The 26,357-nt window shown below is 40.5% G+C and overlaps 1 protein-coding gene and 1 non-coding gene across 2 annotated transcripts in view; one reads left to right on the top strand and one right to left on the bottom strand.

The window, feature by feature from the left end:
• Positions 1-26,357, top strand: part of ESR2 (estrogen receptor 2) — a 58,038-nt gene that overhangs the window by 1,462 nt on the left and 30,219 nt on the right. The window contains exons 2-4 of the mRNA XM_052646901.1: positions 11,337-11,719; positions 13,296-13,468; positions 20,759-20,875. Of these exons, the coding sequence (XP_052502861.1) occupies positions 11,367-11,719; positions 13,296-13,468; positions 20,759-20,875 (643 nt within the window). The 5' untranslated portion in view covers positions 11,337-11,366. The remainder of the gene's footprint in view (positions 1-11,336; positions 11,720-13,295; positions 13,469-20,758; positions 20,876-26,357) is intronic.
• LOC128054879 (U6 spliceosomal RNA) lies at positions 9,434-9,537 on the bottom strand. The gene has a single exon (XR_008200029.1). It is a non-coding gene; the product is annotated as a U6 spliceosomal RNA (small nuclear RNA).

Raw genomic sequence — 26,357 nt, 5'->3', positions numbered from 1 at the left:
CATATCACCATTTACATTTCTCAATTTATTTATAAAATGAAATACATAGATTCAACCCTTCAAAATATAATTAGCACTTGATGTCTGTTTTAAAGAATATTACATTACAGTTTTCCACACATGTGTATCCAACAGGTAATTCAAGATGCATCTTTTAATAATTTAAAATCATGTTTTGAATCATTTTACATAATATCTATAAATAATAAAATAATAGGATACTGAAGGCTGAACTTGAACCATTTACTGGCATGTTTTTTGGTAATTACATTTAGAATCCTTGAGAAATGTATGCTTGAATTTTAGACTTCATCATTCAGCACCAAGCACACTGTTTTAGACATATAGCATTTTTGAAAGTCAAGCTTATTACAGTATAATTTACATAGAGTAAAATCTGGCCTCTTCAGATCTATCACATTCTGAATCTTGACAGTTGCACCCAGTCATATAATCCCCTCCATGATCAAGGCATGGAACCCTTCCAGCAGCCCCAGAAGCACCCTTTCTAGTTGGCCCTCTCCACTCAGTCCCAGCCCTGGAAATCACTGTCTGTCTGCTGACTATATCGTGTTGCTCTTTAATATATTCTTACTCAGAAATAATTGTTGTCCTTTCCTTTTCTCAAAAGAAAACCTCAGTTCCCCTCCTTTTTTGAGGATGAGCCAGGTTGTCATATTTTTGTTTTAATCCTGTCCCCTTGTGATAAATTGAAGCAAAGACAAAACTATTTTGAAAATGGGAAACCAGAGACATGTTAGATTTATATTGGGCTAGTAGATTTAATTCTTAGCAAGTTCGGATCCCATTGTGGTATAAGCCTTTGGCTACAGTGTGCACCATTCGTTATTCTGAACTGAAATACAAGACCATTTGAAACATATTTATTACTTATGTAATATTAATAGAATATATGGTTTTTTATAATCTTGCCTTTAAGAGATACTTTTATTATATTTGAGATTAAGAAGTTACTTGAAATTACATATTATCAAATAATGAGAAGCATAAGAATTAAATGACAATTTGTAGTCATTTAAAATAAAATATAGAGTGATTGAGACTACATAGGTTAAAATATTTAATAATCTTCTTAATAGGGGCTAAGGTCTGTGCCTAATTTATTTGTAGATGTCAGTTCTTTTCTTTTCTTTGCCCATGTCGTGAAATCTAGATTTCTCTGTAAGACACAGATATGAAATCTTTTATAAACCAATATTTGTTTCCTGTTTAATTATTCATTTCAGTAAGCAGGAGCCTGTAATCGCTAGGCACTCCTAATAAAGATACGTCAGATTGATGTCGTTTTCCTTTTTCCTTGGTGTTGTGAAAAACAAGAGCCTGTCTTTTAAATATGCATACAACCTACCCTTCAGAGAACTACAGCGGCAGTAACTAGCATACACAGACTGGCAAGTTTATGAAGCACCAGCAAACAGGGTAGTTGGCATTTCTGACTGGAACAGTTACAGCTCTTGATAATAGCTAAGGGCTTTACGAAGGGAATCTTTTGCAGGTGTACTTGAGAGAGGACAGAAGAATGAGGGTTGCCTGGAAAGACAAATTACTGGACTCCTATATTTCCACAAGGCAGGACTGCCGTTTTGCTGATGAATGTTTTGTGTTCTACTATTGAACCCCGGACTGGCAGGAGAGTTGCATGTGCTCAGCTCTGCAATGTCATGTCCTTTTGAATATCTTCACCCACAGCTCTCCTGTACCCTCCTCCAAATATTTTAATATGGTTCAGTTTCCTAAAAATGGAGCATTGTCATTGACGGTTGGTACTGGGAAGCAGCAAAGACCTGACGATGAAAGAGAAGATTGATGGGCTGGCCCTGCACAGCCCCATCCCTGCCCTTACAGTGTGATAACCATGGGGCTGAGGCTTTGTCCTCTTCCTGTATTCAAGCCCCAAACATCCTATCTCCTGTCCAGCTCAGTAGGCTACGAGGGAAGTTAGTTTTCTCATTTTGGAAAATACCTGTACGTGGTCTTAAGAGTTGCATGTGAGTTAATTATTAATGATGATTGCATAATGATTTTAGAGTGCTTTTTATTTCTAATATCAAACTGAGAGTGTTAATACTTTTCTTTGGGAAAGATACATGTAAGGCTAATGGTTGGCAAGTAGCCACCTATACACATCAAGGACACCTAAGACATACACTTCATCTTTAAATTCCTTCCATTGTCTGCTTTGTGAATGTGAATTTACGACTTCTGCAGGCACAGGTGTGGGGTGTTAGTGCTGAATGCTCGGACAAGTGTGATGGGCGGACTGGAAAATATAGCATAGGAGCATGTGGTATTTTGTGTCCCACGCAGGCTACTTGCAGCTCAGCTTTTTGGGCAGTGGCGATGGACTGTCAAGAAGGTAAGAGTAAAAATTAGGAGGCAGAAATCTTCAGGGTGGCCAAAAGGGCTTTTGAATCTAAATTGTCTCAAAATCCTGTCTAACACTCTAAGCATATTCAGTGGCATACTGAAAGACTGACCTCATCCTCTTGGATATGGAATGACACCTTGTGGAATGGCTCTCACGTACATCATTTCACTTCATCCTCTAAGCACTGTGAGAAGGGGAACCCGTGTGAGGTCCCTATTTTTACTGAAGATGTGGGAATTCAGGGAGTTTATGTGATTTGTCTAAGGTCACCTGGCCTTCAGGCGCAGCTGGACATTGGGCCCAGTGTTCTGCTCTGTCCTCTGGACAAGAATATATATAAAAACAGGCCTGGTGGTGACTGCCTTCTAATTTTTTTTTTTTTAACCAGACTTAATAGGCACTTTGATAAAAATCAGTCTAATCTTTCTAGAGTGTCTTTGTGCCATTTCTAGGGCCTGCCTTTTTCTTTGCCAAGGAATCACTGTCAATATTTGGAATTTTAAAAACTTTTAAAAAGTTAAAATTATTTTTTAGTTTAAGAGCCATAATGCATTCCCCAGCTAGTACATTAGAACACTGTGTATAATCCCATGTATACAAAAAGCTTTCTTGCTGGACACAGACGTGACCCGAGAGGGTTCCACACAGGTGTGTGTGCTGGAGAAGTGTGAGAGAGAGAACTTTGGGCAGAAGACAAAGGGCTGTTCATCATGAAGGATATGGGCCACTTGTTTTTAGGCTATGGTTAGGAATTAAAACCAGCACGCAAAGAAATGATTACTTATAGATTCGGGATGTCTGGGTACACATTCTTTTGTTGGCCTGGTGAAATTCTACACCTGCCGGGCCCAACAATTAAGGTGTTTAGAGACTGTTTTTCTTTGTTATACCAGAGCTTGAGGTCACGGAGGCAATGCTTGGATGTTCAAACCAATGTGTCAGGAAAATCCAGTTGGTACATTGTTGTAGAAATTTATTCTTTTGGGAATTCTTTCCTTCAGTCAGTTTATATTCCTGGTTTAGAGCAGAACTGCTTAAGTGACCGCAGGCTGTTTATTCGCTTTTCTAGACCTCCAATGGAGAAGACTTCCCTTTTGCTACCTGTTCTCTTGGGTCCCAGGTCTACTGCAGTGATTTAAATTCATCACCCTTTGTTGTGTCTTTGCTTAAGAAGGAAGAACCCTTTGCATAGCTACCAAGTTATTAGTTACCCAAGACTCCACTGACAAGTAGTTGTCATGTGAATCTGGATAATTTAAAAGATACCCAGCCAAAACCCAGCACATCCTCTTAAGCACTGTCCAGCAACCAGCTATCACATTAATTATCATGGGACTGGGGTGTGTGTGGAAATCCGAGAGAAGTTGGTATATGTATAAAACCCGTATTTTCTAAACCAAGTTGCCGTGGTGTCCAATAGATTGCCTGGATGAATCTCCTGGCATTTGCTATTTTGCGGTATGCATCTGACAGGTCATTTCAGCATTTCTGGGTCGAGAATGAACATTTCAGTTGTAGGTGTAAAAGTTCAATGGAATTGATTCTTTGCTCTTGAGAGAGATGTCATTTTCATTTTAAATGATGTTTTCTCTTTCTAACTGGATAATGGGGGGTGTTATTTCAAGTTCATGGGTTTCCTTGCTACTATTCATCACTTTGTGTTAGCAGAAACTTTATGGTTTTAAGAGGCCTAATGAAAGGAAAAGATAGCCTTGGTTTTCTGATAGTTTAGTGGGTTGGCTTTTCTGAGCTACTTCAGCTGAAATGCCAACTACATTTCTTTTGGGCAATGTAAAGTTGAGACAACATGAAAGTCAGTCCAACTTTGATTGGCCAAAATGTTCAGAGAATGATTTTTTGTTTGTTTAAACAATTTAATTGGTTTTTAAAAGTTGATTATTACGTTGAAGCTTGTTTTCAAATTCTTATTTTAAAATCTGCTTTCCTGCTTAATTTCTTGAATATAATTTGATCTTCATCTGATGATTGAGAATGTTGAATTTATCCTTATGTAAGTTTACTGTGAGTAGTGTTCTGTATAAGAAATAGGCTTACCCAAAGGCTCAGCAGTAAAGAATCCGCCTGCCATGCAGGAGATGTGAGTTGGCTCCCTGAGTTGGGAAGATCCTCTGGAAAAGGAAATGGCAACCCACTCCAGGATTCGTGCCTGGGAAATCCCATGGACAGAGAGGAGTCTGGTGGGCTACAGTCCATGGGGTTGCAAATGAGGTGGACATGACTTAATGACTAAATAACTGTATAAGAAAGTTGGGATACTCACCATGGTGATCACACTAAACTTTGGGTATGCTTTTTTAAAATTATTATTAAATTGTGTAAGCCATCTTGTTTTCTTTTTTTAAGTTCAAGAAATAAAAATTTAATACTGTAAACCAACTATGTGCATGCATGCTAAGTCACTTCAGTTGTGTCCAACTCTTTGGGACCCTGTGAACTGTAGCCCGCCAGGCTCCTCTGTCCATGGCGTTTTCCAGGCAAGAATACTGGAGTGGGTTGCCGTTTCCTTCTCCAGAGGATCTTCCAGACCCAGGGACTGAACCCGTCTCATGTCTTCTGCATTGGCTGCTGCTGCTGCTAAGTCGCTTCAGTTGTGTCCGACTCTGTGCGACCCCATAGACGGAAGCCCACCAGGCTCCCCTGTCCCTGGGATTCTCCAGGCAAGAACACTGGAATGGATTGCCATTTCCTGCTCCAATGCATGAAAGTGAAAAGTGAACGTGTAGTCGCTCAGTCGTGTCCAACTCTTCGAGACCCCATGGACTGCAGCCTACCAGGCTCCTCCGTCCATGGGATTTTCCAGGCAAGAGTACTGGAGTGGGCTGCCATTGCCTTCTCCATTGGCAGGTGGCTTCTTTACCACTAGCGCCACCTAGGAAGCCCCAATCAGCTATACTTGAGTATTGCTTCCAGATTACATTATGTATAAATACAATTTTTATGCATGCTACTTAAGTATTTTGTTCTCAATTGTATACTGTTTAAGTTGTGTTTTAAAATACTTTAAATGTCTTTTGATTAAATACTTGCCCGCATAAGATGCTCAGTTCAGTTCAGTTGCTCAGTCATGTCCGACTCTCTGCAACCCCATGAACTGCAGCATGCCAGGCCTCCCTGTCCATCACCAACTCCTGGAGTCCACACAAACCCATGTCCTTTGAGTCGGTGACGCCATCCAACCATCTCATCCTCTGTCATCCCCTTCTCCTCCTGCACCCAGTCCCTCCCAGCATCAGTTTTTCCAATGAGTCAACTCTTCGAATGAGGTGGCCAAGGTACTGGAGTTTCAGCTTTAGCATCATTCCTTCCAAAGAAATCCCAGGGTTGATCTCCTTCAGAATGGACTGGTTGGATCTCCTTGCAGTCCAGGGGACTCTCAAGAGTCTTCTCCAACACCACAGTTCAAAAGCATCAATTCTTCGGTGCTCAGCTTTTTTCACAGTCCAACTTTCACATCCATACATGACCACTGGACAATAATTAGCATTATGCTTTATCCTTCATATTTTCTTTTAGGAATTAGGGATTGTATATGTTGACTGGGAATCTAAGTAGTTGAAATATGGAATCCTGTACTCATGATTAATAAATACACATAGATATTTTTTAAAACTTCCTTGATCTTATATTTATCTTCAGCTACCATTCTCTCTCCGGTCCCTTGTGGTCAGTCAGTGTTGATTGGAAGTGGTAGCACCTTTGTATCAGTTCCTTGTTATTTTACCTGGTCTGCCCGCCTTCTTTACTGGGGACCATGGCTCCTTGAAGGCAGGGTGCATGTCTTGGGATTCCTTTAGATCCTCTGTATCTGCTTAATACCATGCCTACTAGAAGTGCTCCATCTTTGATTAATACTCTTTACTGGCTGAAAGCATATATTTTCGACACATTTCTTCATTTTTTCCTTGTTTTTAATCTGCACCACGTGGGATCTTAGTTCCCTGACCACAGATCAAACCTGCGCTACCTGCACTGAGAATGTGGAGTCTCAACCACTGGACTGTCAGGAAAGTTTCTTCATATTCTTTTCTTACAATAGATATTTCTAGCATTGTATTGGAAGGTGAATAAAATATAGTGTGTGCTTTCAGGGAGCTTAAAACCTAATTGTATGTACTTCCTACTCTCCCACTCCACTCTTACAACTTCCAAGAAGGATTCAGTGTAGTTCTCATCTAATAGGGGTGCTAGTGTGAAAAAAGTGTTAGGGCATAGAATGCCAACCACTTCACAATGTACTTTGTGTATTTCTTATGGATATGGCAGGTTTTCTGTAGGAAAATGAAGGAGGTTAGAGTGGAATGACAGAGAAGGCAATGGCACCCCACTCCAGTACTCTTGCCTGGAAAATGCCATGGACGGAGGAGCCTGGTAGGCTGCAGTCCATGAGGTCGCTAAGAGTTGGACACGACTGAGTGACTACACGTTCACTTTTTATTTTCATGCATTGGAGAAGAAAATGGCAACCCACTCCAGTATTCTTGCCTGGAGAATCCCAGGGACCGGGGAGCCTGGTGGGCTGCCATCTATGGGGTCGGACAGAGTTGGACACGACTGAAGCGACTTAGCAGCAGCAGCAGTGGAATGCCTTGACCATTAGAAGAGTATGGCTTAGAAGAGGCTGGTGGGGAGCAAAGGGCTGCTCAGAGCTGGATTTTTAAGAATGTTAATCTGGCCTCTCTGGGGCCCTGGAGAGAGCTAATTGGAGTCTAGGAGCAGTGAGGAACCTATTTAAGATGCGCAGGTAAGAAGTAGCAAGAGCTTGCTCCAATGGTGGCAAAAGACTTAGTGGGGGGAAAGGCATAATGGAGAGAAAAGCTCATGATGATGGGTTTGATGAAAGGCAGCTAGATGAAGGGGAGAAGACAGATAACTGCAATGGGCTTTGTCATTAACACAAATAGGAAATGAGTGGCTTGGGGGAGGAAAATGATGAATTTTTCCATGGATATTGTACCAGTTGGTCTTCCCAGGTGGCACTAGTGGTAAAGAACCTGCCTGCCAATGCTAGAGACGTAAGAGGCTTGGATTTGATCTCTGGGTCAGGAAGATCCCCTGGAGGAGGGCATGGCAACCCACCTCTGTGTTCCTGCCTGGAGAATCCCATAGCGGCGCAAAGAGTTGGGCATGACTAGCGATTTAGCATGTATGCATGCATTGTACCATTAGCCAGTGCTCTATAACAGTCATCAAGTTCAGCAGCTTAAAACGACAAACATCTCACATGGTTTCTGAGAGGAATCCAGAAGCAGTTAAGCTAGGATATTGTCCAGTGCTGCAGTCACCTGACCATTAGACTGGGGCTATAGTTCCTTACTGGCTGTTGGCAAAAGGCCACTGTAGGGCTACTTAAGTGTCCTCACAATATGGCAGGTAGCTTTCCTGCAGAAAGTGATCCAAGAGTGCAAGCCAGATAGAGGCTGCAGTGCCTGCAGAAAGTGATCCAAGAGAGCAAGCCAGATAGAGGCTGCAGTGCCTTTTACACCATAGTCATGGAAGTGCATGCCATCCATTCTACCATAATTTATTCTAGAAGGGTGTCACTAAATGTAGCCCATACTCAAAGGGGAGGTTAGGCACCATCTTTTGAAGGGAGGAGTCTTGAAGACCGTGGATATTTTTTAAAATCACCACAGATACATTGTTTTGATGACAAATGGAGTGAGCATTCAAAGGAAAATGTCAGGAAGAAGGAATTGGGAGCTTTAGAGAGCCAAGCTGCCTGCATATGGAGGTAGGTGCCAGCTGGAGCTGAGAATATTGAAAATGGAGAACTTCTCTAGGCAAATTTCTTAATGATCTCTCTCAACCAGTCTCATTATTAAAGGTCATTGTTCCCTTCCCCAAAGTATATTATTCCAGATACTTAAACTTTTTTTTAAGGTTTCCATTTTAAATTTCTTGTATTATTTTGTTTTTTTTTCTCCATTTATCATGAAAAATCTCAGTTACAGAAAAGTTGAAAGACTGGTATAATGTCCATATATTCACTATTTGGAATCAGTAACTATCAGCATTTTGATTTATTTGCCCACTTTATCTATCTATCCATCTGAATATTTTTCTGAACTACGTATTGAGTGGCATTCTTTGGTAAAGAAGGGTTTCCCCCTCTATCTTGGGATAAACTACAGGTCCTCCTAAAAAGGCAGAGTACAGGTTTAATTCTTTTCCCCTGATTACTAATTATGAGAGTGAAGAACTGATGTAACAGTCACTTGCAGTGGTAGCGGATGATCAGTAAGGACTCATAGTCCAAAGCGTATGTAATTTTGCTATTTATTGCCAAGTACCCATGGAAGTTGTGCCGTTTTGCATTCTCACCAACAGTGTAGAAGCCAGTCCATGTTTTTCCCGTAACCTTGCCAAGAGAATCTGTTGTAAAACATTTGAGTTTTTGGCAAACATCAGTGAGAAATGGTATTTTGGTACAGTTTGATTTGTATTTCTTTATTGAACAAAGTTGAACATCTTTTTATGTGTTTTAAGAGCCATTTGCCTTCCTTTTTATGTGTTCTGTTTGTGTTTTTTGCCTGTTTTCCTAATGAAGTTTGGGGTTTTTTTTTTTTAATCTTAATTTAAGAGCTCTCTCTATATACCAGAGACATTAGCCCTTTGTTTCTAATATGAGTTGGGAGTATTTTTTTTCCAATTAGTCATTAACGTTTTGAGTTATGGTGTTTTTTAAAATTAGTTTTTAGTGGAATATAGTTGATTGACAAGGTTGTGTTAGTTTCTGCTGCACAGCAAAGTGGATCAGTTATATAAATACACATTCACCCTTTTTAAAAATTCTATTCCCATAGAAGTCAGTACGGAGTATTGAGTAGAGTTCCCAGTGCTATGCAGTAGGTTCTTACTGTTATCCATTTTATATATAGTAACGTACATATGTCAATCCCAGTCTCCCGATTTATCCTTCCCCCTTGATAACCGTAAGTTTTCTACGCCATTGACTCTATTTCTGGTTTGTAAATAGATTCATTTGTACCTTTTTTAGATTCCACATATATGTGATATCATATGAAAAATATGAAATGCTTCAAAATTTGCATGTTATCCATGCACAAGGGCCATGCTAATCTCTGTATTATTCCAGGTTTTAGTATTTATGCTGCCAAAGTGAGCACTGACTTATGCTGTTTTTATGATCTGCAGATATTTGCTTTCATGAGTTTATGTCTTGCCTGGAGAATCCCAGGGACAGAGGAGCCTGTTGGGCTGCCGTCTATGGGGTCGCACAGAGTCGGACATGACTGACGTGACTTAGCAGCAGCAGCAGCATGCACATCTTTTAACTGCGTCTGGATTTTGAGTCATAGTTAAGGTTTCCCCTACACCCGTATTATAAAGGGATTTATCTGTGTTCTCTTCTAGCACCTGTGCAGCCCCTTCTTCCTCCCCCATTCCTGTCTTACCCTCTCTCCCTTCCTCCTCCCTCTCCTTTCTTTCCAATTCTGTCTTAACATTTGGAGTTTATTCTGGCAGACATGTCTTTTTCCAATGATTATTCTGTGTTCCAACGTTTTTGTAGTGATTTGAGACATCACCTTTATCATATGACAAATTTCCAAAAACTTTTGACTTTTAAATTTGCTGTTTGGGGATTTTCTATTCTGTTGCATAGCAGTGTGTTTCTTTCCCGTCAGGAAAGAAACTACACAATAAGTTCAACAGGAGAAGTCTAATATAAGAATTCCCAGCTGTGATGGGAGATTAAGTGTAAGATGTAAGAAACTCTATAAGGCACCCAAGAGCCGAGGTAGAGTACCCAAGAAGGACAAACCGGGGGGTGGGGTTGTTCAGACCTCCTTGGAAAAGATAGTTTGGCCACTAAAATGTCCACTGGTTTTCCCAGACAAAAGTGGTCTGGAGTTGCAGGTGGGGAGCAGGCAGTCAGCATTTGGTGGCGTGGGCATGCCCTGGAAATCCAGTTACCTGCCAGAGCGGAAGGCCTTCAGAGCATGCAGGTGCTGGTGATGAAGCTTGCACAAGGGACAAATTCTCGAACTCCTCAGGCCGTAGTCTAAATAGGTCATTGCAGAAAGGTTCTTGCCATGCCAGGGCTGCATGTTTGCAGTGGGATCTCGTTCTGGTAGCACAGGCTCCACTGGCTGTTCTCACCCACCATGTCAGCCTCTGCCCCTGCCAGAAATCACAGCGGCCTCTTCCTCCTGCAGTCCCTGCAGCGCCCTCTACTGAGAAAGCTTAGCACTGGGCTCAGTTTAAATGCTTAAACGAATTCTATTGCCGTAGAACATATACTACATACGTTGACGAGTGCATTGGAAGGTGAGAGGCAATAAATTGATCCTTGACAGGTGCATTGGCCTATGTATTCCTTTTTTTATCATTGGCTATTCATGATGTATTTGAAGATCTGTTAATGCTAGTCATGCTTACTGATCTACCCTTTGAGGTAGGTTTTTAAAATTTTTCTGTAAGAATTTAAAAATGAATTTATCTACTTCTAGGGGGAAAAAAACTGGTTGGCATTTTTACTTACTCATATATTTTTAAAGTTTGGTTTTTCTCCAGAGATTGAACCCAAGCCACAGCACTGAGAGCCCAAAGTCATAACCACTAGGCTACCAGGGAACTCCCTGTGTTTTTTAATTTTTAAAAGTATTTTATATTAAATTCTCATGGTAGAAAATTCTTATAGTTAACAACAAAAGCTTTATGGAAGTGAATGAAGGAGAAAATGAATTCTATGCCTTTTATTCCTACCCCTCTGAGGTTGTGTGTATATTTTTCAGGATGTATTTCTAGGTCCATATAAGTGTGTGTGTATAATAAAAATGTGTCAACCTTTTTCACAGTATGCTTGTACCTGTAACTTAGAAATGTCTTTTCTTTTTTCTTTACAGCCATACCTGTCCATGACTCTGAGAACATTATAATGTCCTTTTGTGCTTCTTCTCACAAGGGGTTTTCCTAGCTGTTACCTACTCAAGACATGGATGTCAAAAACTCACCATCTAGCCTTAACTCTCCTGTCTCCTATAATTGCGGTCAATCCATTCTATCCCTGGAGCCAGGCCCCATATATTTACCCTCTTCCTATGTAGAGAGCTGCCATGAATACTCAGCCATGACATTCTATAGCCCTGCTGTGATGAATTACAGTATTCCCAAAAACTCAGAAGATGGGCCTGGTCGACAGACCACAAGCCCAAATGTATTGTGGCCAACTCCTGGACACCTCTCTCCTTTAGCCATCCATTGCCAGTCGTCACTTCTGTATGCAGAACCTCAAAAGAGTCCTTGGTGTGAAACCAGATCATTAGAACACACCTTCCCTGTGAACAGGTAAATCCAGTCTTCATTCTGAATTATATTATGGCCGATATTCAGATTGCTTTATGATTTAGTGAGAAGAAAGATATGTGTTATACAAGGTCTTCATTATCACATAGAGCTCCTAGAACATCTGATGTTCTGAATTCTAGGATATCTATTCTGATATTCTAGTCCTTACTAAAAAGTTGAGCTTTTAGATCTGTGTTGTGGGGGAGAATTCACTTCATGACTGTCTTTGGAAAATATTTAATTTAAATCACTTTCTTCTTGATGAAGTGATTTGCGTTTGAAAAAGGAATTTTTATTTTCAAGTTAGAGCCTACCTATCTTGAAGTGAAATCACAACTTAGTGTTCATGACAAATTATGTCCAAGATAAAAGTAACCATCGGTATTACAACTCGATGAAATGCTAGACAGGTGAAAAGACAAACAGTGGTACAAATTTTTAAACAGTGAACTAAATAACATTTTATAAAGATTGACAGGAAACTAATGTGGACTTTAGTTGAACATTCTGAAACTCTAAGTGCAAGGTAACATCATGGATTATTTGCATTCAATTTGTTATACATACACACACGTATATATTTTGTGCTATGTGGCTTGTGGGATCTTACTTCCCCAACCAGGGATTGAACTCGGATAGTTTTAATGATAATCATGGCTACAGAGGGCAGAGGTAGTATAGGCAGAAGCATGAGGGGGCATAACTTTACACAAGAACCCAAGTACTAAGTTATGGCATATTTGATATTGAAGTTTATTACTTTCAAATTCATAAAACTTTGAGAAAGCCATATTACACACTAATTTTATTTTTCTTCTTTTTTAAAGAACTTTTTGATTGGTAAAAGAGAATATGAAAAATGTAGATGACTTTTTAAAAGTAATGTCTTCGCATTCAACTTTTAAAGGAAGAAATATCTTATTTCTGAGGACAAGTTCTAATCAGAGTTCTGCTAATATTTGGGTACATTAAACCTCAGCATATTCAATTTATACATCAATCATACCTCTGCCATGTCCTTTCCAAAGGAAACATGCTGTAGCAAAATTAGGAACTAGCCGGTGTGTTCTTGGTGTCTGCCGGTGCCCCCCCTGTGCGTTCTCCCTTCCTCTGTGGTAAGCCTCTCCACCCTGCATTGAACACCTGCTTTCTTCAGAGCCTTCTCAAGGGACAGGCATGTGTTTATGCTCTCCCCCTCTCCTCTTCTCTTCTCCTTCGCTCTCCCCTTTTCCCTCCTGCTCCCACCCAGACTTGATGTAGTCACTGATTACAGAGATGTACACCCTGATGGCTACAGGGTAGTTCTCCACGGTAACCGGTGTTCATCCACACGGTGTGGATGGGTGTAAACTCACCTATCCAATTTCAGACACCAGCGATCCCAACAGAGCGACTCTTCATAGATCTGATATCAGTAACAAAGGTTTTGCTTGATCAGATCTCTTGGAATATATTTGTTTATGAAGCCTGGAGGGCAAAGAGATACACGAGGCAATGTTCATGCTATTCCTTTTTCTAGAAAGGCCTTGTTTTACCGTCAATGTTCTTTTACAGTGACTGTTCTCTTTGCCCCTAGGGAGACATTGAAAAGGAAAGCTAGTGGGAGCAGTTGTGCCAGCCCTGTTTCTAGTCCAAGTTCAAAGAGGGATGCCCACTTCTGTGCTGTCTGCAGCGATTATGCATCGGGATATCACTATGGAGTCTGGTCATGTGAAGGATGTAAGGCCTTTTTTAAAAGAAGCATTCAAGGTACAAGAATGTTGTTAGCTGCTTTTTTTGTTTTCCACTTTGCTTTTAAACAACTTTGCGGATGACCTGGCAGAAATTTCACCTTCGTTTGGCCTGCTTGGTACACAGAGTCTTTGATGAGTGTTTCAGAGGATCATGTGTCTTTGGGGGTGGGGGGATTGTTTCAAGTATAGAGTACTTTATCTTTCACTCAGATCTCTACCCCCAAACCCAAATGGATCTTGCACCACCATCACCTGTTGCCGTCTTCCTAGGAGAAAACATAACCTTTGTGAAGGCTGGAAAAAATGTGTGCCCATTAGGAACTGTGAAGATTGTTTCTTCCTTTGACTTATGTTTAATATCTAGCATATGTAACAGTTGAGATGGTGGGCTGGCTCCTGAGGAAGAGAGAATATGTTTTATGCAGTCAGTAGCTCAACTAGTGGAACCTCCTTCACAATCCTATTTTCTGGTTTGAGTTTAGACTGTTTCCCTACCCTTCTCCAAATTTCTGCTAGGCTGGCTTTTTGTTTCTGTGATTTTGTTAAATCATCTCTTTAATCAATTTCAAATTGTACGCACCTGGTTTCAAGGCCAGTCAGCCCCTTGCCACACGTTTCCTTGCCAGGCCTAATTGCTGCAGGCACTTTCTTGCTTTCCTGTGCTCTCAGCTGTCTCTCTACCCCCATAACTCCTCCCTTGTCAGCCCTCCTTCCAGGCAGTGTCCTGTGTTCCCATCTCAGAGCTCCCTTCCCTTTTCTGCCAAAGCCTTGATCTTAACCGGTTAAGGAAAGCTACATTAAAGCAATTCATAGTGTGCAAGTGGCAAAGTGGCAAACAGCAATTTACTGAGTTAACTCACCCAGTGAAACTCTAGGTTGACAGCATTTTACCTCAAGCAGAGAAGCTGATGTAATCTAGAGGGAGATGAGGGGTAGAATGTTAGTAGATAAGGAATCACCTTCCTCTGAGTCCCTGGGAAATTCACCCTTCATAGATGAGCCCCTGTTTGTCCTCCACCCTCCACTTAGTAGCTCTGTGACTTGATGTCCCGGCCTGGTTCCTCATCTGTGAAATGGAGGTAGTTATTAAAAATCTGAAATGGGAAAATGTTTGTGAAATGTAGTTATGTGAAAATATTTGGTCAATTCTAAACACTGCAAGAGTAGAACTACTGGCAAATTCAAGTTACTCTAATTTTTCTTTTAACTCTTTTGTTTTCAAATGTCAGCGTCTTTTCTTTCTGCCTGTGTTGTTTCTCTTCTAATCCTGCTGCTGCTGCTACTGCTAAGTCGCTTCAGTCGTGTCCGACTCTGTGCGACCCCATAGACGGCAGCCCACCAGGCTCCCCTGTCCCTGGGATTCTCCAGGCAAGAACACTGGAGTGGGTTGCCCTTTCCTTCTCCAATGCATGAAAGTGAAGAGTGAAAATGAAGTCGCTCAGTCGTGTCCGACTCTCAGCGACCCCATGGACTGCAGCCCTCCAGGCTCCTCTGTCCATGGAATTTTCCAGCCAAGAGTACTGGAGTGGGGTGCCATTGCTTTCTCCGCTTCTAATCCTAACCTCATTTAAACCCATCTCCTCTAAAATCTTCATAGTTAGGTGGATGAGGGCCTCTGCCATTTCCAAGCTCCTTTTCTTGTCAAAAGGAAAAACAACACAGAGAAAGGAAGCTGATGTCATCAAATATTCTCAAAACATAAATCATGTTTGGCTATTTTTTCTTTTATATACACAGAACTTTTCTGCATTTAACATCTTCAGTGCTTAAATATTTTTTTGTTATCATTGTGCTAGTAGATTATCAGGCCAGGTCCAGTTTCCTGTGATATATGATAAGAACAATTTAGATTTTCTGAAATTCAGAACCAAACTCTTGATATGATGACAATTCTCTACTTTGTTGAAGTTCTAGAATTTTATGTTCTAAAGGAAGTTTTGATCCAAACAACTAACTACATCCTTAAAGGAAAGAATTTTTCTCATTTGCTCCTTGGGAAAAATCTCTATATGGACTATATTTCGTGAACCCTGAGACTGCAGCTGATAATAAGTTTACTGTGCTTTCCCCACATCATTCCTTCCTAATGCATCAGCAAAGGAGTTGTTAGGAAAGGGAAAAGGAAGGTCATATCCTAAAAGTGCAAATGGTAACGTTAGTGCTCTTACAATTGCTGAATGCCTAATTGATTATTTCTTTGGACTCCGCCTCTTTTTGGTGCCCTCTGGTATAAACGCATTGCAGTAACTCAAAACAGCTACTCAATTTTTTTGGTATGTCGAATGGAATGAGAATCAAATATATTTTCATAAATTGAAAAAGAATAAAACAGATTCTTTTGGGCTTCCCTGGTGGCTCAGCTGGTAAGGAATCTGCCTATAATGTGGGAGACCTGGGTTCGATCCCTGGGTTGGGTAGATCCCCTGGAGAAGGGAACAGCCACTCGTACCTGTATTCTGGCCTGGAGAACTCCGTGGATTGTATAGTACATGGGTTCACAAAGAGTCGGACACTTTGAGTCGGACTGAGTGACTTTCACTTCACTTCGTTTTATTAAATCCATTTTCATTGATTTAAAAGATATAGGGCCTTTTTTTTTTTTGGTTTGAGATATAATTTACATACAACAAAATTCCTCTATTTTAATTTTATAGTTTTTTTTGGTCTTTTTGCAAAGCCACAAGGCATGTGGGATCCTAGTTCCCCACCGGAAATTGAACCCATGCTTCCTGCAGTGGAAGAGTGGAGTCTTAACCACTGGACCACCAGGGAAGGCACAAATTTTACAGTTTTATGAATTTTGAAAATATATGTAGTCATGTAACCAACACTGAAATCAAGATACGGAACATTGCTATAACCTCAAAATATTCCTTCATACCCATTGCAGCCAATTTCACCCAAGCTTCCCAGGCTCTGGTGACCTTTGATCTATTTTCTGTCCTTATAATTTTGCCTTTTCTAGAATGTTATATAACTGCATCTTAAATTTTGTAACCACTTGTATATGGCTTTTTTCACTTATCATGATGCTTTTAAGATTTATCTGTGTTGTTGGAGGTATTAGTAGTCCATTCCATTTTGTTACTAATATTCCAGTAAGTGTACCCCACTTTGTTATTTGTTCTTCTTTTTGGTCCCATTGCAAGGTCTGTGGGATCTTAGTTCTCTGACCAGGGATAGAACTCTGGGAGGGAAGTGCGGAGTCCTAACCACTGAACCACCAGGGAATTACATGTTTATTTGTTCATTTGAATTGTTTCTAGTTTTATGCTATTTTGAAGAAAACTGCTCTGAACATTTATGCATACCTCTCTGTTTAGACATATCTTTTTGTTTCTTTTGGGTAAATACTTATGAGTAAAATTGCTATTTGTATGATAAGCTCTGTATGTGGTGCTAGGGGTGAAGAATCTGCCTACCAATGCAGGAAATGTAAGAGATGCGAGTTCGATCCCTGCGTCAGGAAGATCTCCTGGAGGAGGGCATGGCAGCCCACTCCAGAATTCTTGCCTGGAGAATCCCATGGACAGAGGAGCCTGGTGGGCTACAGTCTGTGGGGTTGCAAAGAGTCAGATATGAGTAACCATTCCCTTCTCCAGGGGATCTTCCACCTAGGGATCGAACTCGGGTATTCTGCATTGCAGGCACATTCTTTACTGTCTGAGCCACAAGGGAAGCCCACACATTCATATGCATTCATTTATTCAACAAACTGTAACTGAGTACTTTGTATGGATTCAGTTCAGTCACTCAGTCATGTCTGACTCTTTGTGACCCCATGGACTGCAGCAAGCCAGGCCTCCCTGTAAAGCTTTATATCTTAAAGAATTAGCTTCATGATTTGCCTTGAATTTTGCTTTGCCTCTTTCTTAGTTCTGTTCATATAGAGTAGTATGCTTCTCAGACTGTTGCACAGAGCAAGAAAACCATTTTGATATATGCAGTGTTTGGTGCAGTTCAAGGAGGACTTTTTTCTTTTTGCCAGAAATGAATTACTATGACCTTCTTGCACACGCATTCTCTAGGCTATTGTCTTCATATTATTGTGTTTTCCAATCTTTTTTAAAAAATTAAAATGCTTTTTTACAGCAAACTCTGAGACCAACCTCTCAATTCAGTTCAGTCGCTCAGTCGTGTCCAACTCTTTGCGACCTCATGAACCACAGCATGCCAGGCCTCCCTGTCCATCACCAGCTCCCGGAGTTCATCATCCATTGAGTCGGTGATGCCATTCAACCATCTTATCCTCTGTCGTCCCCTTCTCCTGCCTTCAATCTTTCCCACCATCAGGGTCTTTTCCAATGAGTCAACTCTTTGCATGAAGTGGCCAAAGTATTGGAGCTTCAGCTTCAACATCAGTCCTTTCAATGAACACCCAGAACTAATCTCCTTTAGAATGGACTGGTTGGATCTCCTTGCAGTCCAAGCGACTCTCAAGAGTCTTCTCCAGCACCACAGTTCAAAAGCATCAGTTCTTTGGCACTCAGCTATCTTTATAGTCCAACTCTCACATCCATATATGACCACTGGAAAAACCATAGCCTTGACTAGACGGAGCTTTGTTGGCAAAGTGATGTCTCTGCTTTTGAATATGCTGTCTAGGTTGGTCATAACTTTCCTTCCAAGGAATAAGCGTCGTTTAATTTCATGGCTGCAATCACCATCTACAGTGATTTTGGAGCCCAGAAAAACAAAGTCAGCCACTGTGTCCACTGTTTCCCCATCTGTTTCCCATGAAGTGATGGGACCAGATGTCATGATCTTCATTTTCTGAATGTTGAGCTTTAAGCCAACTTTTTCACTCTCCTTGTACCCATCAAGAGGCTCTTTAGTTCCTCTTCACTTTCTTCTATAAGGGTGGTATCATCTGCATCTCTGAGGTTATTGATATTTCTCCCGGCAATCTTGATTCCAGATTGTGCTTCCTCGAGCCCAGTGTTTCTCATGATGTACTCTGCATATAAGTTAAATAAGCAGGGTGACAGTATACAGCCTTGACGTACTCCTTTCCCAATTTGGAACCAGTCTATTGTTCCGTGTCCAGTTCTAACTGTTGCTTCATGACCTGCATATAGGTTTCTCAAGAGGCAGATCAGGTGGTCTGGTATTCTTATCTCTGTCAGAATTTTCCACAGTTTATTGTGATCCACACAGTCAAAGTCTTTGGCGTAGTCAATAACGCAGAAATAGATGTTTTTCTGGAACTCTCTTGCTTTTTCGATGATCCAGCAGATGTTGGCAATTTGATCTCTGGTTCCTCTGCCTTTTCTAGGGCTTGGGGGAGTTCCTCTCGGCTGCGCCTGTCCTCTACGACCAACCTCTAGTTGTTCCTTAAATGCTTATTGTTGTAAACCTCATTATAAAATCAGTGAGGATAACATCATGTACTGTTCTTTGAGGCTTTAGAAGATATGTAAAAGATTGCTCCTGCTATGGAAAGGATTGTGGCATTACATTTACCTTCTAACTGTAAAGCATTATGTTAGAAACTACAATAGAAAATCTGATTAGAAATATATTTTGGTTTTTAAAATTTAGTTTTGAATATGAATGAGTATAAAACCAATAACAAATTATATATCCCTTAAAATGTTTTATGGTGGTGGTGGTTTAGTTGCTAAGTCGTGTCTGACTCTTGCGACCCCATGGACTGTAGCCCGCTAAGCTCTTCTGTCCATGGGATTTTCCAGGCAAGAATACTGGAGTGGATTGCCATTTCCTTCTCCAGAGGATCTTCCTGACCCAGGAATCGAACCTGGGTCTCCTGCATTGCAGACAGATTCTTTACCCACGGAGCTATGAGGGAATTGCCATAAACATAAAACATAAATAAAAATGTTTTATAGCACGTCTTATATTACCCCCTATTCTTGAATGTGTATAGAACCTGTGTATATAATGAGTGACAGTGTTAGTTAGGTTACATTTTATGGCAAATGGTGATGGGATCGCCTCTTGTGATTATGCTGTGGTTATGTGAGACTCCATCATAGCAGCCTGGGGAGAGCAGTGGAGAGATGCACTCCTCTTACCCTGGAAGAAAGCAGACGTCCTGTTGTCGAGTGCTTCTGGGCAAGTGCCGCTAGGAGCTAGGAGCAGTGTCCAGACTATAACTAGCAAGAAAATGGGGACCTCAGTCCCACAACTGCAAGGAATTAAATCTGTCAACAACTTGAATGAGCTTGGAAGAGGACCCTGAACCTCAGATGAGGCCACAGCCCCGTCAACACGTTGGTTGCAGCTTTGTTGGGACCCTGAGTAGAGTAAACTTTTCCTTGAACTCTCTATTCATGGGAACTATGAGATAATAAATTTGTTTTATTTTAAGCTTTTAAAGGAATTTATTATGCAAAATGAAAAAGCAGTAACTTTAAGATTATTGAACTGAGCTTAAGTGTTTTCATTTGTAAAATCGGGATCATAGCTCTTTATAGGGAAGTTATATGAGTAAATGAGGTGCTCATGAAAAGAACCTGGAAATCAGTAGGAGGTCAGAAATGTTGATGTGTCAGGCAAAGAAGACATTGCTTCCTGTACTTGGCCAGGATGGAGTGTCACTTGAGAGAGTGGTTTTTGCATCCCTCGGGTGCCTTTGCTAGTACCCAAGCCAACTCAGGGCATGGCTGGCAAGTCACAAACAACTGAAGTTCAGTTTATGTTTTGTTGAACAAATGTTACTGGAATCTGGAATCTACCTGAAAGGAGAGAGGATTATAAAGTTCATCATAATTCAATCATGGAGCTATGTCTTTTTGAAGTGGTCTTTAAAATCTGGTGATTATCAAGTAGTACTTCTTTCTTTCCTTGTTTAGTTTGCTGATTTTTTTATATTCTCTTATTGACCAGTTTAGTTCTCTTAGTTAGCTATGAATTTCCACTAAAAAGGCATGTTAAATCCCCCCCCAAAAAATGTACGCAAAAGAGTACAAGGAGTTTAGTTTGCCGACTGGACACCAAGTACTACTCTTGAGGAGTTTTGTGACTTGGAGCGAATCAATTTCAGGTGACTGCCTCACTTTCCATGTCCAAAGAAGAGTATTTCTAAATATATTTCTCGAGAAGTCTAAGAACATGCAGAGAATAACCTACTGGTCAAGATGTAGGATATCAAAATATTCCTAGATTTCCTTTACTCACTGACGAGGCACTGATGAGGCCGCACTTCATTTTTACACCTGTTCCTGTAGCTAGAAGCTGTTTTCCTGTCTCTCAGCTGGGTGGCTTTAGCTGTGTTGTTGACCAAAAAAGAGAATTATCCAAAATATTATGACAATAAACTTCCCCTTTTTTTTCTCTGTTGTAGGACATAATGATTATATTTGTCCAGCTACGAATCAGTGTACCATAGATAAGAACCGACGTAAAAGCTGTCAGGCCTGTCGACTGCGGAAGTGCTATGAGGTCGGAATGGTGAAGTGTGGTGAGTGTTCCCGTCCCCTTCTGTGGTATGTGGGACATGCTGGGAGCGAGGTCAAACTGGGGACAGTGTGAGGACCTGAAGACATGGAGTCTAGGTGAGAGGAGATTTAGGGCGCGGTGATATCTTCAAGTGTTTGCATGCTGTCCCATGGCAGGGGCATTGACTTAGTCGCTGTAACTGTGGAAGACGGAGCTGGGGTGAACAGAAACAAGTTGCAGGAGGCAGATTTGGGCCCCGCATTAGGAAGAATTTTCTCTAGGTCAAATGGTCTGACACCAGAATAGGCTGCTGCATGAATTAGAGAACTCTAGCCACTGAAGTGCTCAGATGGGCTGGATGACCGTCCGCCTGAGGCCTTGAAAAGTCCCAGGATGAAGTTCTGGTACATGGTCACAGTTAAAGCTGTGACAAGAAGGTAGACTGCATTGTGGGTTACTTGGGATGACTCATGCCTGTCACTCCATTAACTTTCTAGAAGTGGAAAAACTGTATATGCAGGAGTCAGAAACATGATAGACCGATGGAAAGCACATAGAGCAAGAATTTTGTTCCAAGATGGTATGTGTGCATATATGTGTGTATACACACATGTGTGCATGCATGAAAAGACAAGGGGAAATGGGAACACTAGTGTAACAACTGACAATGATGCTTACAGTCTGCTTCCTCCACCCAGCTAACTCAATTCACTTGTCTGTACACATTTGCTTGTTTCTATGCACTCATGTCAACTCTGCCTAAACTTGTCTTATTCTTCTGCCAGCCAGTATTTTAGCAGTAGTTTGGTGTAATGTCTCTCTTTGTAACTATTTGAAAAAAAAAATTTTTTTAAGTCCTCTCTTTTCTGATAATCTCTTAGTAGCTCTGCCCTCAAACATTCTCTGTCCCATTCTCTAGTTCAGAATTACAGCAAAAGTTCTTTTAACTAGTTCTCTGGCTTCCTAAAATCACTGATGTTCTCCATTTCCTCTGTAAAACGTCCTACCAATGACCTCCCAGTGGGTATTGGTTACTTTCATAAACGCCTCTTCAGCTATATCCTTATCAGTAACCACTAACTTCTTCCCAACCTGTTTCAACTCATTGTAATTGTTAAGTCATATAATTTAAGATTTATGCAAGCATATGAAATATAAGTAGGAAAAGATAGTTGTTCTGTGAAAGCTTTGAGTAAAATGTGAAGGACTAACAGCTATTGGGTTAGGTATGGGTCAGATTAGGGCAAAATCATTATAAACCTAGAAACAGTCTGCATTCAGAGTGCTTTATGAGTGTTTAAGTTTCTTGCTCTGTTTTAAGAAAGCTGAAACTGAAAATCTAGAGACAGCATAACTTGTGACTTAAATAGGCAGAAGTGTTTAAAGAGAAATCCCTTGGCCTTCTAAGTAAAGACTGAAAATATATATATCATGTTTTAAGTAAAACAGTATTTTAAATGTCATATTTTAAATAAATGATTTCTAATATAATCTTAGGAAAAGAATGTTTCCAATGTGCCAGAGTCTGTTAGTGGCTGTGGTTCTCCTGGTTTGGGACCAGGGCAGTAGCACATACACTCCACCTGTAGGGGGCAGTATATGTGGTGAGAGGAACAGAAGGACTGAATCCCTGCATAGATGAAATCTCATTTTTTTTGTCTCATCACTTCTTGCTAACTGTGACAGTGCTTAAATGACCTAACCTTTCTGGCCCTCGTTTTCCTTATCTCTGGATAAGGATATATCTGCAGATATATCTGCTTCACTGAGTTTTGTGAGGAATAAAGACCTAGCACAGTGTGTGGTGTTGAATATTACTTTCCCTTCCTTTCTCTCCCTCTCTCATTGAAAAACACACCTAAGTTAGGAGCACTAGAGTTCAGGGATATACCTAAAATTCTCCTGGGAAAGGTCACTGAATTTGACCAAAAAGTCACTGGATAGAACTAAAAAAAATATTTTCTTTGGTGATTACAGAAGAAATGAGATGGGTTGATGTACAAACAGATGGGTATTTTGGCTCTTTACTGACCACAAGGAAAGACCATTAGGAGTGAATTTCATTAACTGTGGCTTTTCTCCTTTTCCAGCCCTCTTGTCTGCCCTCCTGAGAAAATCCTTCATCTTGATTCTTCCTTCGATCTAATCTCAGAGGATTAGGGATTCTCCTGTGTTCTAGATCCTCTTGCGTGATTCCACTTCCCCCTTTTATTCAGAAATCCTTTCCCTTCAGTCAGCACCTTTTTCTTCTTCATTTCCAATCTTGTCCTTTCCCCTGAGGTATTATTAAGGTTGTTTAAATGTTAGAAGGATACCCACCCAGGCTAGCTTTAGAGGAAAAGCTTCATTATAAAAATACACTGCAATGCACGTAGCCAGCAAACTGATCTGAATAACTATATCTGGCCTGTAGCCCTCTGTTGGGACATCAGCTCAGCATCTTTTGATGCCATCCTTTTATTTGCCTGCTCTATAGATACTTTCATGCATTGGAGTAGGAAATGGCAACCCACTCCAGTGTTCTTGCCTGGAGAATCCCAGGGACGGGGGAGCCTGGTGGGCTGCCGTCTATGGGGTCGCACAGAGTCAGACACGACTGAAGCGACTTGGCAGCAGCAGCATAGATACTTGAAAGTGATTTGTTGGGGAGGTGATATAAAATAGTAGTTAAAAGCAGCAGCTCTGGATTTGGACCACTGATTGGGTTTCAGTCCTGCTTCTGCTATTTTGTAGCGTTTCTACCTTGGGCAAGTTACTTGAGCTGTTGTGCCTGGATCCTCCCCTGTATGTTGAAGATGGTAATACCACCTGTCCTCTCAGGCAGTTGTCAGAAAGGGATAAGCTATGTACAGTAATACACAAAGCCTGGCACATAGAAACTTCCAGTCTATGATAGCTGCTATGATCATCATTTACCATTGTTGCTGTCATCTTGTTTTTGCTGGGGCACTTTCTAATACGGAGCGCTCCTATTTGATAATTTCTCATTAAGCTCACTCAGAGACACACTGAGTGACTCTGCCTAGATTACAGTGTCAAAGCCATAACCCTGGGAATGTCCTTGGTACAGAAATGTGAGTTCTTTGTCAATGGCTTTATTTTTTTACCTTCTCAAATTCATTTTATTCCAGTGTATAGAATACAACTTGATTTACCTTAGGAGCTCTATTGATAGATTCTAAGGGCTTTATTTTATCGATCCTAACTTAGAACAGGGTCTAGTACATGGAACTTTGTTGGGGAAATTTGGTCAAATAAATTTGAATGTTTGGATTCAAAACCTTTCACTTTGTATGGAGTCTGTTTTGTAAACTCTTTATCCTCATATTCGCCACAGAAGAGAAATGTGTGATTAGAAAGATACTCTTTTAAGCAATACATTTTATCCCATTTTACCTCGGAAGTATAATTTATCTTTAATAATAATAATAAATATATAATATCATATGTAAATAAATAATAATAGTTCTCTATGTGATTACTAATAAAATAAATTACATTCTAGGCTTTTAATTCTTTTCTTGAATATTTTGTTTGATTCAGTTATCCCTAGATGAATAGAGCCCTTCTTTCTACTGTAATTAGCCAAGGATAAGAGAAATTCAGATAAATTTTCTTGGAAGTAAATAAATTTGCTCATACCGCCTAACTCATATTTCCTTTTATAAATGTGGACAATTGAATTTAGTGAACAAAGGCAATCATGGTAGTATAGAAAGTAGGCATTCTGATTTTAAGTTCTGGATTTTTTTTTAGGGAAAATTTATATAAATGTTGTGCCCATGCTAATGACATCCTGATTTATGTCTTTTTAAATTCCATTTTACATTTTTTACATTTTACACTTATATTTTTTACATTTGTCAATGGATATTTAGAAATATTTTGCCTATATATATATAGGGCTTTGGGAATTATATTTTTGTTACTGACTTTTTTAATTTTGTTGTGGTCAGAGAATATGATCTATATAATAGCAGTTTTAATTAAAGTTGACCTGCTGCTGCTGCTAAGTCGCTTCAGTCGTGTCCGACTCTGTGCAACCCCATAAACAGCAGCCCACCAGGCTCCCCTGTCCCTGGGATTCTCCAGGCAAGAATACTGGAGTGGGTTGCCATTTCCTTCTCCAGTGCATGAAGATGAAAAGAGAAAGTGAAGTCGCTCAGTTGTGTCTGACTCTTAGGACTGCAGCCTACCAGGCTCCTCCATCCATGGGATTTTCCAGGCAAGAGTACTGGAGTGGGGTGCCATTGAAAGTTGACCTAGTATGTAATAATTTTTAAAAATTGTTTTGATATATATGAGTTTAGAATTATTTATCTTTCTTTTATAATCTACTTATGAGACCTTAATAATGATTTTTGTCTTAAAGTTTGTCTGATATTGACAGTAACTCCAATTTATTTGGTTAACTTTTGCCAAATCTTTTTCTGCTCTTTTACTTTCAGTTTTTCTGTGTGTTAGATGTATCCCTTAATAACTAGCCTATGTTGTTGTTCAGTTGCTTAGTCATGTCTGACTCTTTGTGACCCCATGGACTACAGCATGCCAGGCTTCCCTGTTCTTCACCAAGTCTCAGAGCTTGCTCAAACTCATGTCCATTGAGTCGCTGATGCCATCTCGCCATCTCATCCCCTCTCCTGCCTTCAATCTTTCCCAGCATCAGGGTGTTTCTAATGAGTTGGCTCTTGGCCTCAGGTGGCCAAAGTATTGGAGCTTCAGCATCAGTCCTCCCAATGAATATTCAGGACTTATTTCCTTTAGGATTGATTGATTTCATCTCCTTGCAGTCCAAGGGCCTCTCAAGAGTCTTTTCCAACACCACAATTGAAAAGCATCAGTTCTTCAGCACTCAGCTTTCTTTATGGTCCAACTCTTAAATCCATACATGACTACTGGAAAAACCATAGCTTTGACTAGATGGACCTTTGTCAGCAAAGTAATGTCTCTGCTTTTGAATATACTATCTAGGTTGGTCGTAACTTTTCTTCCAAGGAGTAAGTGTCTTCTGATTTCGTGGCTGCAATCACCATCTGCAGTGATTTTGGAGCCCAAGAAAATAAAGTCTCTCACTGTTTCCATTGTTTCCTCATCTATTTGCCATGAAGTGATGGGACCAGTTGCCATGATCTTAGTTTTTTGAATGTTGAGTTTTAAGGCAACTTTTTCACTCTCCTCTTTCACTTCATCAAGAGGCTCTTTAGTTCCTCTTTGCTTTCTGTACCAAGGGTGGTGTCATCTGCATATCTGAGGTTATTGATATTTCTCCCTGCAATCTTGATTTCAGCTTGTGCTTCTTCCAGCCCAGTGTTTCTCATGATGTACTCTGCATATAATTTAAATAAGCAGGTTGACAATATACAGCCTTAATGTACTCCTTTCCCAATTTGCAACCAGTCTGTTGTTCCATGTCCAGTTCTAACTATTGCTTCTTGACCTGCATACAGATCTCTCAGGAGACAGGTAAGGTGGTCTGGTATTCCCATCTCTTGAAGAATTTTCCG

This window comes from Budorcas taxicolor, chromosome 10, assembly GCF_023091745.1.
Source record: "Budorcas taxicolor isolate Tak-1 chromosome 10, Takin1.1, whole genome shotgun sequence".
Taxonomy (NCBI): domain Eukaryota; kingdom Metazoa; phylum Chordata; class Mammalia; order Artiodactyla; family Bovidae; genus Budorcas; species Budorcas taxicolor.
The sequence above is the reverse complement of the archived record's forward strand: the minus strand, read 5'-3'. Positions and strand labels throughout refer to the sequence as shown.